A 16092-nucleotide genomic window follows, 5' to 3' on the forward strand; every position below is an offset into this window, starting at 1 on the left:
AACTATATGTCTATCAGGTTCCGTGTTGTTGTTTATTTAGGCCTGAGGTTTCATATGGGAAATGGGTTAGCGGAGGGGGACATATATGGAGAAGGAGGAGTTTTCTCGCATAAATGAACCTGTTCACTGAAGACTGTCGCATAAATTGTTGGTAAATATGGAGTAGAGATATGGCAATCATTGCCAAACCTTTCCATTTAAAGGCCAGATAGACAAAGCAATACATGTATCAACCTGGAAGGCCGTCTAGCCAACTGGCCCGGTGTAACATCTGTGGTTGTTCCCCATGTTTCAGTGTTTCCAAACAATAGGCAGCTAGAGAGACCATGACTTTTCAATAGGGGGGATACACAGAAAAACTCGTCAATCTATTTTTGAGCGTTCCCAAACAATGAGGGGAAACACTCAAAACAGAAACACTCAAAAACATTACACCGGCATGGAAGGTGCAACCAGATCGTCCAATCTTACCGATAGGCATGGTGTAAAGTCTCTTATAAGCTGGTATACAAGCACTACCTCATCACCACTGGGGAAATCTCGAACTAGACGCTTGCGAGTCATAAATTGGGACCTTGTCAGGATATTCTCCGCAGTCATGGGTTCTGCATTCATGGAGCAGACATCGCCGTCTCCACTTCTTGAACAGCTCAACAGATCACCTCGCGCCAGTATGTTTCATGGCTGGTGAGGAGTCTATAGGGAATATGATATCACCAGTCCAAGTTCCGGCCGTCGTCTTGACAAGCAATTTGCCGAAGTGGGATTTTCAGCAGATGCATGTACATGTATGTAAGCATAAATGGAATCGACCAGTGAGCAAAGTTAAAAGATAATGGTCATAATGTTACATTTATGATGTGAAGCGCTTTGAGTTAGATTCAGCGCTAAGTCTCATAATCACTATATTCATATTTAAAAGCAGTAATCAGCAGAATAATAACGGAGGAGAATCGTAGCGCCTAAAGCATTTCGTATGCCTAACTGCTCAGTACAATCTGAAGAGGTTGAAGGGAACATCAGAGATAAAGACGTTTCGAAATTAGCGAATGACGATTATGATACCATATTCGTACCCAAGGACACTGGAAATCGAAAGCTGATTAGGAAAGTGGATGCTGTTTTCACAGCATACCAAACTTGTGATCGATATAAGCACAGTATCTGCTTCGTCCTTTTTTGGATTGACCGTGGTGAACAGACCATATTACACCTGCTTTGGTTAATTTACACTGGCTCCCGGTTAAAGCACGCATTGATTTTAAACTGATTTTACACACTTTCCGTGCCATACATCATCGACATGATCGACATTTTAAAACCAACCAGATCATTACGATCTTCCAACTCCGTTGTTTTATCTGTTCCACGGTCCAAAACAAAGCTGTATGGCGACAGGTCTTTCCGGGTGGCTATCCCAAAACTGTGGAACTCCCTTCCATCTTACTTAAAAGATATTCACGACATAGGACCTTTTAAACGTGCTTTGAAAACTTTTCTTTTTAAGAACACCTGTGGTATCTAGTCAATTCTTTAGACATATTTTATTGGACAGTCGCTCTTACTTGTGTTTATATTTTTTTTATCTCCTCATCTAGGCCTACTGTTTTATATAATCTTTTATCATCAATGTTTCTTTTTTTCTTTTAAATAATATATACATAATCCTTTAACTTTTATGTAAAGTGCTTCGTACATGCAATGCATGATCGAAGCACTATAATATCTGGTATTTTATTATTATTATTAACAGTAAGGTCAACGACGACACTATCATGACTATAAAATGTATGAGAGTCACGATTTATATTGCGTGAATCAAAATGTAAAAACGAGGTGATGGTTTTATTCAAGACCAATCTTCACAGCTCAACAGATCATCTCGCGCCAGTATGTTTCATGGCTGGTGAGGAGTCTATAGGGAATATGATATCACCAGTCCAAGTTCCGACGACTGTTTGCGCGTTTCGAAATTTCCACCCGGCACTGAATCAGTTTCGATATTACCATTGCTTTGAAATTTGTCCTCTCTGTGCCTCGGAGTACCCCACTCATCCTGGTCATGTATCGATTTGTCATAGATAACTGCAACCTAAATCATCGAACACAGAAGCGATGAATCAAGGTGGTGAGACATGGGGTCAGATCATACTCTAATCGGCGATCAGCATGAGTCCTCAGCGAAAACCGCGTCACTGAATGGTGGAATACATACATGTACATGATGCGCGCGTGTGCTTAGTGTTGTATGTGCGTGCGTGTATTTCTGAGGCAAATATCAGTTCAGCAAGGGCGACATCCACACGATTGATCAATGTAGTACCGCTTTACATCTAAAATACATGCTTGCCTTTAGAGAGGAAACGATGATCAAATATATAAGAACAAGCAAACAGTAGGGCCTACCGAACGTGCCACTTGTGATCGAGCTCCGTAGTATTGTTTTCAGTCTCAATTAATCATGTTTTTGAATAGAACGTGTTACGATATTTCAGTGATTGTACACCGCATGTTGTCATGGCTATTATATCCATGAAACAAATGACCCACCAGGGCTTAGTTTGTAAACATGATGGTTTATTCGACCCTGAAAAGAATGATAAATGTTTTGATTCTGTCCAAAGCACGATTCTCAACGATCGCAAGCTAGTTGGATAACTTGAAGTTAATTGGCGGTTACGATATGGGGCCAATCACGGCTTTGAGGTGATCTCCGTCTTGTACGCTCACTGGCCAATGGATCAATACGATGACTGGATGGCTATATGGCATATGCTGTGACGGGCGATGGATCTGTAGCTAAGTTATGATGGTATCCCGACTACTGGTTCATCAGAACATTTCACGAGTTTACGGGTTACTCTGTGTATACCCCTCTTTGAGGACTTTAAATCAGCGCCACGATCGGCAGTCGGTTCCGGTTACGTATACACATTGCAGACTCGGGTTACTGCTCTGATTACTTTCAACTGTGAACCGCCATGTTTTGATAGAAAAATAGTACCACAGGTTATCTGCTTTGTTAATTCGCTATTAGCAACAAAACTCTGAAACTAAGCTTCCTTAGCTCAATATCATCGAGTGCGCCACTTTAAAGAAATGAGTGCAATCACTTGGTTAGCATCGGTAGTTTAACTTCTCCAGGGTGGCTCGTGTTAGCATAATCACAGGTTTCACCGTTCATGGAAAACCCGCAAGATTAGATTGTCAGCATTGAATGACCAGTCGGCGAACACTTGCCGAGAAGAAGGCTTCACGACACCTTTTCGTTCGGGCATTTCAGGAATAGCAAGATCAGTGCACTGTTGACCCACAAAGAGGTTTGGCTACCTTGAGTTGCAACAACGGATACCAATGATCACAACTCTAATTAACGGGAATGTACGTACTATTGCCATAAATGAATAAACAGTGATAACCCCTTGAGATATTGGCTTTATATCACGGCATGGTCGAAAGGAAATACATGTGCCATTCGGTGATCACGGCCGTTGCAAAGACGTACCGGATATCAAAATCGACTTTACACCGGTGACGGGAAATACCATTGATCACGGTTCTGATTTACATGAACGCGCTTTATTATTGGCTTTACACTGTCGGCGGAAATACGAAATATCACGCCACTGTAATACGTGTTTTATAACTGATTCTGCACTACTGTTGACAGTGATCATATTTTCAGGGAAGCCCAGTCATCGTTACATGTATCAAATATTGTGTTTACATTATCGACAGGGAACGCGCGTTTTCAGGACTCTGAGTTTTATATAGTGATCGCGCGACCTGACGATGTCGTCTTTTTACTGATGATAGAAAATACCATGAATGATCATTTGGTATTGAACAGAAAAACACGAAATAGATATTCCATAGCAACCGGGACTAAAACATCGGTGTAAGCAACGTATAATTTAGTACGTAATGCACAATGTTCCTGTATTAGGCAAATAACAATTTTAGAATATACACGTAATAGGCCAATTGTATTTCATGGGGGGATATCCGTTGTCCTTAGAGACAGGTCGCAACGATACTAGCACTGTTATGTAAGTAATGGGTATAGGGTCAAACTATGTCAAATCGTGTGATTTCATTTGGAGTGTACTGAGATTTGATTGGTGTTGCCGTACATACCAGCGGTGATGTTTGGATTTACGAACGTCGATGAAAGTGTGCTGTGGCGCTCTCTTGTCGCTTTGCGATTCGTTCATTTACGACCGTGTACAGTGTAAACCCATCGTCGTGGTCCGCCTTAATGGCCAAGCACCTTTTTGAGTATTTAGCTTCAGACGATTTTGGATACTTACCCATTATTCAAACCGACTAAGAAGAATACCCTAGTGCGTTTTTATCAACACTGACATTCCTACAGACGAGCGCGCTCACATCGGCAGGTGATTCCAATACAGACTACTGTTTGCGAGGCTGATTGCTCTGCCATGGACGGTAATGCGGGGACATGATTGATGTTGAATATCTGACGCTCCGGACTTAATGAAAAAGTGCAGATTTTACCAATACCACGTTTTTGTGGACATATCAACATATATGTCGTGATCCAAATACGGACACTGATTGACTTTTCAGTGAACCTTGATGCACGGACATAACGATTGAAACTATTGAATAGCTTCTGCAGAGGATTTAATGAAAACAGCACATGTTTACCTACCTTTTGATGATGAGCAAGAACAATATACAGTCATGATTCCGACTCATTTCGCTACTTTTACCGCCGATTGCTCTTCCAATGGATGGTAATGCACGGAAGCAGCAAGAACATGGCGCAGCAGAGGTTGGTTCTGGATATTGGTGGGACAACCTTTAGTACAATGACAACAACGGTTTTTAGAATACCTAACTCCAGGTTATGGAGGCTAACAAAAGACCTTGAAAGAAGTGAATTCGTTCACGCATGCGGGACGTATTATTTTGACAGGAATCCGGTGATATTTGGAGCCATTCTGGACTGCTACAGGACCGGGGAGTTTCATGTGCCTTGCTGCATGTGCCCGCTGTCTGTACGAAAGGAACTAGACTATTGGGGGATCCCGGATAAATTCATTGCCCCTTGTTGTTTGCGGAAGTTACAGCAGCATGAGGGCGAGGAAGAGACGCTACGACAGTTACGAAAGGAACTGGAACATGGGAAATACGCCAGTATGCAGTTACTTGAACAGAGCAAGTCAAGGTTTAATAGAGCAGTGTTACGGAGTTGGCTGTTTTTGGAATTTCCGAACTATTCGAGATTGGCTGAGGTGAGTGTCGCTTCACTGGGTGTTAAAATATGGCCGAGCAGTAGTTTTTCGTCACCTTTGCTGCCGAGCAAACTTATTGGGGTCGTTGGTCTGTACCGATCAAACTCAGAAATGACCCGCCCATGATCGCTTTGATGTTCTGAATTTGGAGTAACATGGAAGTTGTTCACTTTTTGTCAGATCAACCAAATCCTCAACGATATACCACACACAAACTTCAAAAGAATAAGGAGTGCATTTTACTGTGATCCAATAATGTCATTCTTAAGCGATTACACCAGTTCCCGCACTAAACTGTAAAAAATGGAAATGTCCCTTCTCTCTTGTCCCAAAATGCTGGTAAAGTGGTCAAGCGCAAAAACTGGAGGCAAAAAAAATCGATCTCAGCTATAGTGCCCGCACCACAGCTTCGATTTGTATGCGCCGGCATTGCTCGAGATTTGAGACAATAGCGATACCTTAAATCAATTTTGTCGTGAAGTGCCTCCACACGCATCCAGTGCACTTTAAGATGGAAAAACTCATGGTTCTGTAATTATCATGTATCCTTAAAAGGCTGACACGCCTACGATGCTATTAGAACAGAAGCATGGCGTGCCAGGTGAGTTAATTGAAACCTGTTAACAGTATCACGAGAGTCTCGTCATTTTGTTGAAATATCTAGTTGTAGATAATGAAACCTAGGAACTTTAGGTTAACTTCGTATACAACAAATTGAGCCTTAGAAAGGGTCAGAGTTCAAAAGAAAAATGAAAGCACCAAGTACTAAATCTCTCGCGGAACTTAGAGTAACCGACGGAAGAAGAAGAATGAAAATGGGCCTTCACGTGTGAGGTGTAGATAAAGATCCCACCCGCGAGACTGCTGCATACGATGGTACATTAGGTAAATAATATAATCAAGTAACGACTTAGAATACGATGAACCAATCAATGGCTCTATTGTGTTCGCCGGGCTCGATTCATTATTGCCAACCAAGCAACTCTAGTCCACCATCCCTCCGTACCTCTGTCACCAGTTTAGGGAATATTTTGGGTTCCCTTTGACTCAATTATTCTGCTGCGGCTGTAGAGGTCGCCTTACACTGAGTTGATATATGGAGCCGATGAAACTCTTAGTATTGACTATCTTGTTTGCTGTTTTATCTTGCTAAAGCTTTTTCCAAGTTTCTTTCAAATGGAACTACAGAAGAACCTCCCTTAGCGGAAACCAAAGCTGGGCCAACATTGCATTAAGAACTCTCATTTTGTTTCGGAATTGGCCATTTCTATTCAATTTGACCTCTGTGATCAGGGCACCTATGCCCTAACGGTAACATGTATAGCCTAAGGGTATCCTGTATAGAGGAGGTATATTCTAACTATTCAAAATCGTAATGAAGCAATCTCTCAAAAATGATCAAATATTGAAATGTATCATAAAGACATCATGACATTCGATTTGGTATCATTGTCTATACGCGTGTTGGTTCTGTGATGTTTCAGAATTATTTGTAATGTAACGAAGGCGAGCTTGTCTGTCAGAGGGGCGCCGTGAAAACATCTACCTTTTGACACTCTTCGTCAGGCGCGGCATATCACTGAATATTAGAGGTATAAACAAATCCTGGTTGTCGCTTACTTCTTAATGAGACTGACTTCTTAATGAGAATTGACAGCATCAAGAGATCTATAAAAGAACACTATATTCGATATCCAAAAGTTTATCTTTCAATATTTTAAATGCAACGCCGCTGGGATAGTTCAGATGTTATCGATCATCGATGTCAGTGTCAGAGCACTCGGCTCTACACGCAGACAGTTGGTTGCATACATAAGGCCACATTAACAAAAAAAACCTGCACGCAATTGTTGATCGTCCTTTTCATAGGGTGTCCTGGTGGTGTGTATTTTTATTTTTTCAGTTCAGTTTCTTCATTTTCTTCTTCATCTTGTGTCCATCAAGTGCTCACATATAACTACTTGTATGTCGGTATACACACTGCAGCCGCCATCCAAAATACGCTCTGTGGCATTGAAAGTATCGGGAAAACAGAATTCCGACCAAGCCGTTGAGCCGATGATGAGGATGCGAGAAATTCTCAAGCCCATGTACATGTATACAGGAATATTTGTGGTAATCATGCCATTCCTTGCCATACGAGTCTCTTGAAGTTTCTTTCCTGCGCTTAAATAATTTCATCAAAATTTTATCCCTAGTTCGTGTTGTTTGATGACCGATAAAAGGTCGCCAGTGACTTTTGGGATGGATGTACATTTTCATGATACATGTACATGTATCTGGCGTAGCATCGTTAATCGATTTATGCCAATTTAGCTATAGTTTGCATGGTGGCCATATCATCTTGCGTTTTATGCATTGACGAGCATCCATCGGACAATTCAATCCGCCAGATAAGACTGGCAAGTCTCTTTCATGTAAAAGTGCTGGCAAACGTTTTAATGCGAACACACGTACCCAGGTTAAAACATCGGAAAACGCGGACTGTTTGCCATGAAGTGTTTTTACTTGAACATGGTCGACCAATTCCTGCATATTTAAGTGATGAGATAGAGCACACCTGGGTTTAACCTTGAAGCTACGCTTAATACATTTTTTAAATCCGATTTATAATTCGATTGAATATTTCAAAACTAGAAAAAAAGGGCTGATTGTACTAGCTAATCTCAGAGCTAAGTTGCTCGTGATACTAGTATATGTTATGCATGTGTGCTTTGTACATTTCATTGATTATTTCGTTGAGTGCTTTACTTCAAACTTGAAGTCGAATACCTTTGAAGTATTACAGTTGGGTCGAGTAAGCTGCGGTACCTTTAATTTGGGTTTCACCTATGCTGTTCAACTAAGGGTATAATCTAAATAATTGCGACTCCGGAAAGTTCTCCACTGATGAAAGAGTTCACCTCTTCTCGTTTCAGGGTTGGGCCATCATATCTGGTCTGCTCACAGTTGCCTCTATCATCGTACTGGCCTGCACCAGTCATCCAGCCTTCACCCAGCCATTCCCACACAACGACACCTTGGTCGGCGTGGAGAAGAAAGTCACGGAACTCCTCCCAGGGGATAAATTCAAACGTGCCTTCATCGCTGTTCCGCATCCAATAATTGTGCGAATGGACCAGGCAATCAACGGTATCCTCACAATCGAATTCGTCTTCAAATTCTTGGTATGTCCGTATAAAAAAGATTTCTTCAAAAGTGTCTTGAACTGGATTGATTTTGTTGCCTTTTCCAATTACTGGACTTTCACGGCAATGTACGCTGCCTATGAAGTGGCGCCCAAAGACTTGGCATACATGATCGTGATGAACGTCCTCACCGGTTTTATAGCCCTGAGAATTTTCAGGATTTTCAAACTCGCTGGAGTCTTTAAAGGTTTGCGGATTCTTTTACTTGTCGTGAAAAAGAACGTAAAAGAACTTGCAACATTGATCATGTTTTTTATATTCGGCATGCTGATTTTTTCTACCATGATCTTCTACGCCGAGTTACACATAGATGGCGATTTTCCAAGCATAATCGACGGGTTTTGGTGGTCTATTATTACGATGACTACAGTGGGGTACGGTGATGCTGTTCCGTCAAGTTATCCCGGGTATGTAATCGGCGGCATGTGCGCCCTAACTGGCATGCTTCTCTCCGGTTTAGCTATCCCCATAATAAGCAACAATTTCAATCTGTACTATTATTATGGGAGAACGTACTCCGAACAGATGGCAAAGAAGGAAACGAAACAAGAAGTCCAAACGAACCGACTAGATTATACTAATTCGTTCACTGGAGAGGAAAACGGCCATGTGGGTAACCATCATGACCACGAGGAAGGAAGGAATTTTCTGTAGTACTTGTACATGTACATGTACATGTAGTCGTCGTCTGCGGTTTGCGTACGGATCGCGTTGTAGTGCAGTCCCTTCTCCACAGATCCCGCAGTTTACAATTATTCCGTGCAAATCGCCTCGCCCCATGTTCACATGGTCGATACATGCAGGAGGGCCCGGGTGAGGGCGTTGATCTCGCTAGTGTACATTGATGACATCGATGCGGTCACCTGTGCAATTTATTTCTACTTATCACAGAATAACATCAGGAACAATCAGCAGTTGTGGTCAGTTAATTAATGCTCGCTGGTAGAGTGAATAATAACACACGAGTTAGGTAGGATACGGTAACACGGCATGATGTAAATATGTTTTTTAAATGCGGAGTGCAATTTACAGTATCAGCAGTCAGGAGTTTGTCTGCATAATTTAATGGGCTGATGATAATCTCGAATGCACATGGCCACAAATCAATGCCACTCGTGTAAATGTTTACATGCTTTAAACTGCATGCATTGATGAAACAAAATATACAAACGTAGATCGATCTGATCTTAAAAACGTACTCGAAACTCTGGTATTGTCTTTTCATTGCCTATCTACATAATGAGCGTGCAAGTCGGAGGCATGCTAAACCTAGGCAGGCAATGCAGAGGTAGTGATGGGGCATTGCTAAATGTACATTGGTTGCCTTTTTGTTATCTTTAGCAGTTGCCTATACCCCAGGGCTCCGGCAGAAAATTTGTTCGTGCGCATTTCATATTTTTATGCTTATTATTTTGTTCGACTCTGCCTGTTCCTCTAGTTACTCCTAATAAAGATGAATGTCAACTTTGTTGTTAAAAATGTAACATTTGCGTCCCCGGGGTGTCCAAGGCCGCTATGAGTGGGTAATAGCCTTTAACATGTTTACAATGTGACATCAACATCGCCGATCACGGTCATTCCCCACACTATCGAATAGTAGTTTCTATTGCGATTTTTTTGGGGTTAGCGGTTTGACTGACATGTCCTCATTCATGATTTTTCCTAGCTACGTCCCATGATTTGTGTCCGCGCATCTTCGCCATGCGCCGATGCCAGAGCCAAACGTATCGATCTACGCTGCCAACGTCTGCTGCGTCTAACATTGGAGATAAGACGACGGGAAAAGTATGCCAATTGCACTATCAGCCAGCTACTTGTGATGCATACGATGAAGGCGAGCAAAGGATTGTTGTATTCTTATTTAAACCTCGTCAATCCGCACCATTAATACAGAGGGGTTTTTTCTCGCAACATCTCTTCATGAGAGTGAATAAGATTAGCCACGTCGATCCCTCCGCTGTATTGAAACGGCTGTTGGTTAAACATTCTGCCAGGAGGATCTTGCTGGAACTTAACGCGCTTTGCAATAGACTTTTGGTGGATGATTTGTCTCAACTAGGTGAAAGGTCATTTCTGTATATAGCCGATTTATCGGTGTTGTGCGTCGGTATCTCACCTCCGAAGAGGCAGAGACTTCAGGATTGTCACACACCGCTGATAAATCGGCATAGTACATGTACATGTATACGTGTATATAGTAAGCATCACTGCTCAGTCATCCGTGACGCAAAAGTATAGATTTGTCGATATCATGTAAAAATGATATGCAGACGAATGGCAATAGTCATTGCTCAAAACATTAAAATGTGGTAGTCAGCTTATTTTTAGCTATTTTATCTCGATTTCCATTTGCCAAAATCGGCATGGATCGAGCACGGGCCAGGCGAAAGTTGAAAACCGCTTATCCTCTCGCATAACGTCATGCCTCAGCCCTCATCCGCCGACTGATGTACGACATGAAGCGATAGCCCTCGCAGCTATTCGATGTGTCGGCAGCTGTGCGATTCGAATGGCCATGGCCATCGTCCGGGATATCAGCCACAATAATCTTCCACATCCGCGTACACAATGTCATGTTTATATCACTAGTCGCCAGTTACAGTCGCCCCTAAACCACCCGATGCCTACGAAACAAACGGTCCGATGGGACAGCTGATAAATGAACCGCCGTTATAGGGCAATAAACGCTAGTATGGACGAATTGCATGGAGGAAGGTACCTGCGTACAGTTCCTCGGTTCATTTCGTGGCATTCTCAGTGGCATTACTTGGAATATCATAGATTGCAAGAACAAAATTGCCATTTAGAGTTTCGACCTCAGATGTGCACTATATGCTCCGAGTCGTCACTGTACGCCAATTCTGGAGCCGTTGCATTGGCAGACGGGGCAATCAGTGGAAACCTTGCATGTATACCCATAGTGATATGTGAAATAAACACTGGGAAGTGTCGTTAAAATTGGTTTAAATTTGGCCTTTCAGTATTGTTTCTCCAGCATATATACTAACAAACACACTTAATTACAAGCAAGACAAAGTGATTTTATTCTACGACCCTCGCATAAAAATTGCGCCGGCTATATTTAACCCTTCCAGTGATCCATGAGAGGTTTACACTGTTCTTTGTAGAAGGTATTCTCGTATTCACAACATTCTTTGTAGATTGTCTTGTCTTTATTCTTCTGTTCAAATACCTCTCCGCAGCTTATGCAGTTATCATGGCGCGTTTTGTCCAACTTGCATGCTGCTTCTGTTACGATATATCCAGCATGGATTCTGGAGGTGGACAGCAAGATCACTGCGAGGGAAAGGACTTGTAGGAATTGGCTCATTTTCTTGCTGAAATGGAGAAATGACATCAGTCATTCGCCACTTGAAAATTTCTTCTCTCAAATTTGTAGACCTGTACATGAAGTCGTTTAGAACATACAACCAATTAAGTTTGGCCAATCAACAACAACAAAAAATTGATTGGACGGTTCGTGACCGGAAAACGGCGACAAAATGACATCGCACACTGCCCTTGTACATTGAAAATACTTTTTGAACAATACATTGATGTCATTGCGCACAGTATGTGTCGCTCCTTAAACTTACAAATACACAGCAAGTAGCAAGAATGAATAAAGACCATATTCTGAAAAATCAGTTAAATCTTATAATATTAATATTAATTCTTGCGAGACCAATGGACGCCCGGTAAACATAGACCTTCTACGAGGTGCTTCAGAGAGAAAAGCCAAATATCGCTGACCCATAAATAGATGTATTAGACTATTCTCCTGTGGCACAGTGTAGAAACAATGAATTGACGTCCTGCGATATTGCATGAAACTGGTGTTGTTTTGTCCAAAAAGAAGGTGAAATTCTCGAAAGCATCCTTGTATTCCAAACTCGGGCCGCACTCTTTTTCAAAATAATGACACCAGTATTTTTAGTACCTCTCCAAAATACTGGAACTGGTAAGCGAAATACAAGGCTTACGCCATGTGTATTGCCACCTGAGACTGTAGTCTATCACAGCCCGTTCGATACGTTCCATCCCTACCTTTTATTGAAGTCCCAGTTTCACCGACGGAGCGTTTCAAAATTGCGCTCTTTCCGAAATGTATGTTGACCTCTCAATATCCTCGCTTGTGTATAGGAAGTTGAAGACATGAATTGTACAGTTGAATCAATATTGTAATGAGATCGCTTGAATACACAGTACCATCGACTATAATTGACTTGACAAATATGCTGAAGAGTGTGTGAACTTCCCGGCATCTGTATATGAAGTAAACCGCTTGGCTAATCGTGGTCACCATTCGCTGCGTGGGAATATCACCTGGGTGTTTCTCATTGTCAGTGGTTCTTGAAAAAACCATGTGAACATAATTATGAACTAGGGAAAACCAGCCAATCAATTTTATATAGGCCTACATATTCAATCTTCGTTGTACGTCTCCTCAGTTGTGAAATAATATTTAGTGGTAAAAGAATGTTAAAGAGGTGCTATCTCGATGCAGACAAAAGAATATAACTAGGGTAAGTAACTACATACATATAGCTTGACGTCAGACGGAATCTTCGATGGCGCTCTGATTTAGATTATTTGTTACTGATAGTACATGCTGAATGATGGTGTTATCTCATGGGATGAAATAAAAGTTGAGTACTGTGCGTCAGTCTGGTGTCCTCGAAATTTCCCCAGATTTGCGATTGAGAACCGCTTCCCGACTCAAGATTTCACATGGCGTTCAAAACTCTCCACCTCATAAGCCTTTCAATACAGGTTTCCTTTAAACAAGATCGCCGTCTCATCGGCTATTCAGCTGGTAAGTGTTTCAAAAAAGCTAAATGAACGAAGGATCTGCGGAAAATAGCTGATCTCATACACATGTACATGTAATATCATATAATATAATCATCTTCTTCTTCAGTGAAGATTAAGCTTTACGGTTCCGGGAGTAATCAAAACCATTAACTCCAACGCTCCCCGCATAAAAGGTATTCAGCCGGTGATTTTCCAATAGTCACTGTTTCGAAAAAATCTTAGCAAACAGATGAGCAATGGGAAAACCAGCTATTTCCTACATGTATTTACCGTAATATCTGAGGCACGTTTTCCGAAAAAGAAAGTACATTGTTGAGACAATGCTTTTAAAATTCGTTCTTTATAGTCACCGTGAACATGTTTATATTCAGAACGTGAAACATTGCGTTCTGCAGCGCTACTGAATGATATCGACAATAACTAGTCAGCCAATTAAGGATACTAGAAATAGGAGTTGTCGCCACATGTACTTCTAGCTATCATCGCTAGTTTCTACTATGCCAGTTTGTCCCAGCCCCATGCGTAAGAGAAAGTAGCAACGGTAGCAAGATTTTCCAATAGCTCGCCGGACCGGGACCGTTGCATAGGTTTGGACATGACAAGTTGATTTGATCTTAATAAATGACTGACCTCCATGAAAGATAAAGTCAGTTTATAATGCTTCAATAGTCTCAGTCATCTGTTGTGATACATGTAGGATTACGCTGAGTCAAACACTCCCCCGTTTTCATCTTAAAGAGCATTGCAGTGCCTTTCCGATGTCGTGAGGCAAATCTTGAAATGTTCGAAAAACAAACAGCAAATTAGGGATAGACATTTTACTATGATTGCAAAATTCGTCCTCTCTATGTATAGGCCGTGATGCTTACCCCGCTTGGACCATTCTATGAGATTTCAATGAACCCTCCCAGACATTGGTTCTGCTCGCCGCCATTTTGAAACTGTGCACGCATGCACACTTCATCCGATCCTGAGACGAAAAAAGCAGCACGCTGATTGGTCTTGAGACCAAATATCATTTACCTGTTGGCGCAATGAAAAGGTGACCCTGTCGTCCCGTGGCTGCGGAATTCCTCTTCTGGCGTACATGAATGATTTGCATGAATCATGAGTAATTTTTTTAACCGCAAAGTGAATTTACCACTTTTGTACACCCGGAGACCCAAGACTTTGAAATATTTAAAGGCAAAATCTGAAGAAAAGAAAGTGGAAGATGAACCAATCACCCCGTTGTAGTTTGTCGAGTGGCTTCTACCAGACGACCAGGCCATTTCACTCGGAAACATGCGTAAGGAGGAGTCGTGTTGTGGACCCTGTTTGCAAGAGGGCTCGCCCACTTTCGTTTGCCTGTCCCTTTTTTGTTTTAATTGGAAAATAACACGTCATGCACTTTCTGTAAAGGTCTCTAGAACTGCGACCAAATCGGAGGCCTCCATCAGTTAAACGAAAGGCTTTCTAGACATTATCGATTTTCCTCGGGACACATCGTGTAGGGATGACCCCGTATTTCGGCGGTCGGCCAACCTACCTTCACATTTAAGTCGATAATATGAGAGTGCAGAATCAGGGAGAAGGCCTTTTTTGGTAGTTGTAACTTCTGTATATTTGCTCATGTAACAACTATGACTACCGCCATCTTTAGGGCTCTCTTTTTCTGCAGAGTAATCGACACTGAGACAGGAAAACGATGTCTCTTCTACACACCATCGAAGGCAGGCCTGCTCGTCCAAATACCCAGACCACTTCTCATTGTTTTCGAATAGATAGTAGCCTCCAAACTTAACGAAACTAGCTTGATCCCTTTGGCAGATGAAATGTCCTTTAATAAAAAAAGTAACGTGAATTTGTGACTTGTTAGTCCGCATCCATGACACGACACGGTGCTATATTCTGATAGACTGGCGCGGCATCAATTTCAGCCGTGCACGATACATGACGTATACATTTTTACCTGATTTACCTGCCACGAGTATGATGTATTCTGCGAAAACAAGTATGTACCATTCCCTTAACATGATGCTATTCCACAATAATACGAGGAGCTTTTAAAAATGTCCAAGTTACGAGCATGAAATAATATCAATATTTCACGGATGAAGTCGAGCGGACATGCGCGAGATATGCCACTACCTCATCTGACGGATAAAGTCGGTGAGAGAGGGCATGCGCGATATACATGACTCCAAGTTTGCCAGTGCCTCATCTGACAGATGAAGCCGAGAGCGGGCATGCTCAAGATATAACTGTGACTCGGGCATCCGGTGTGATGGGCTCCATTATCAACGTCATTGTCGTCCTACGCCGCCGAAAATGCGTCTTTTGCGTCTATTATTGGACAACATGATGAACATCGTGTTTCGTCTCTAACCTAATACTTTTAACTTTTCTGAATATGACAGACAACATTCTGGGGATCAGCTGCGCAGAACAAACAAGAGGATGAGTACACGACGTTCCAATACTGCTGCAGTTCCATTACAGAAGCAGGGACGGTCCACCAAACAATGACTGTACAAGTTGTCTCCTCGACTCTTAAATCTCCGTCTTTTGGTGTTTCCATACAGACTATGCCTTTCATTTTCAATTAAAGGCGAACTATAGAAAAACGTGGCAAACCGTATTTCGGCATTCCCGAACGATGAGAGGGGAAACACTCAAAAACATTACACGAGCATTTTTAGTATCTGCGTGTTCACTCTCTTGCCATCCCGCAAACAATCTTATTTGTGGCAAATAAAGACTTTAAGCTTAATCAATAGCAAGCTACGTAACATACCAAAGCTGGCTTGACGTGAATCGACTGAAATGGATATTGGGACAAAAAGGTT

The 16092-nt window shown here is 41.9% G+C and overlaps 1 protein-coding gene across 1 annotated transcript; it reads left to right on the forward strand.

Moving 5' to 3' along the window:
• Window positions 1-4504: 4504 nt before the first annotated feature.
• On the forward strand, window positions 4505-9881 carry LOC135483751 (potassium voltage-gated channel subfamily C member 3-like). Its single transcript, XM_064764775.1, has 2 exons — window positions 4505-5261; window positions 8180-9881. The coding sequence occupies exons 1-2, from the start codon at window positions 4758-4760 to the stop codon at window positions 9101-9103; spliced, it is 1428 nt and encodes a 475-aa protein (XP_064620845.1). The 5' UTR covers window positions 4505-4757; the 3' UTR covers window positions 9104-9881.
• The last annotated feature ends 6211 nt before the right edge of the window (window positions 9882-16092 follow it).

The sequence above is a fragment of the Lineus longissimus genome, chromosome 2 (genome assembly GCF_910592395.1).
Source record: "Lineus longissimus chromosome 2, tnLinLong1.2, whole genome shotgun sequence".
NCBI classification, from domain to species: domain Eukaryota; kingdom Metazoa; phylum Nemertea; class Pilidiophora; order Heteronemertea; family Lineidae; genus Lineus; species Lineus longissimus.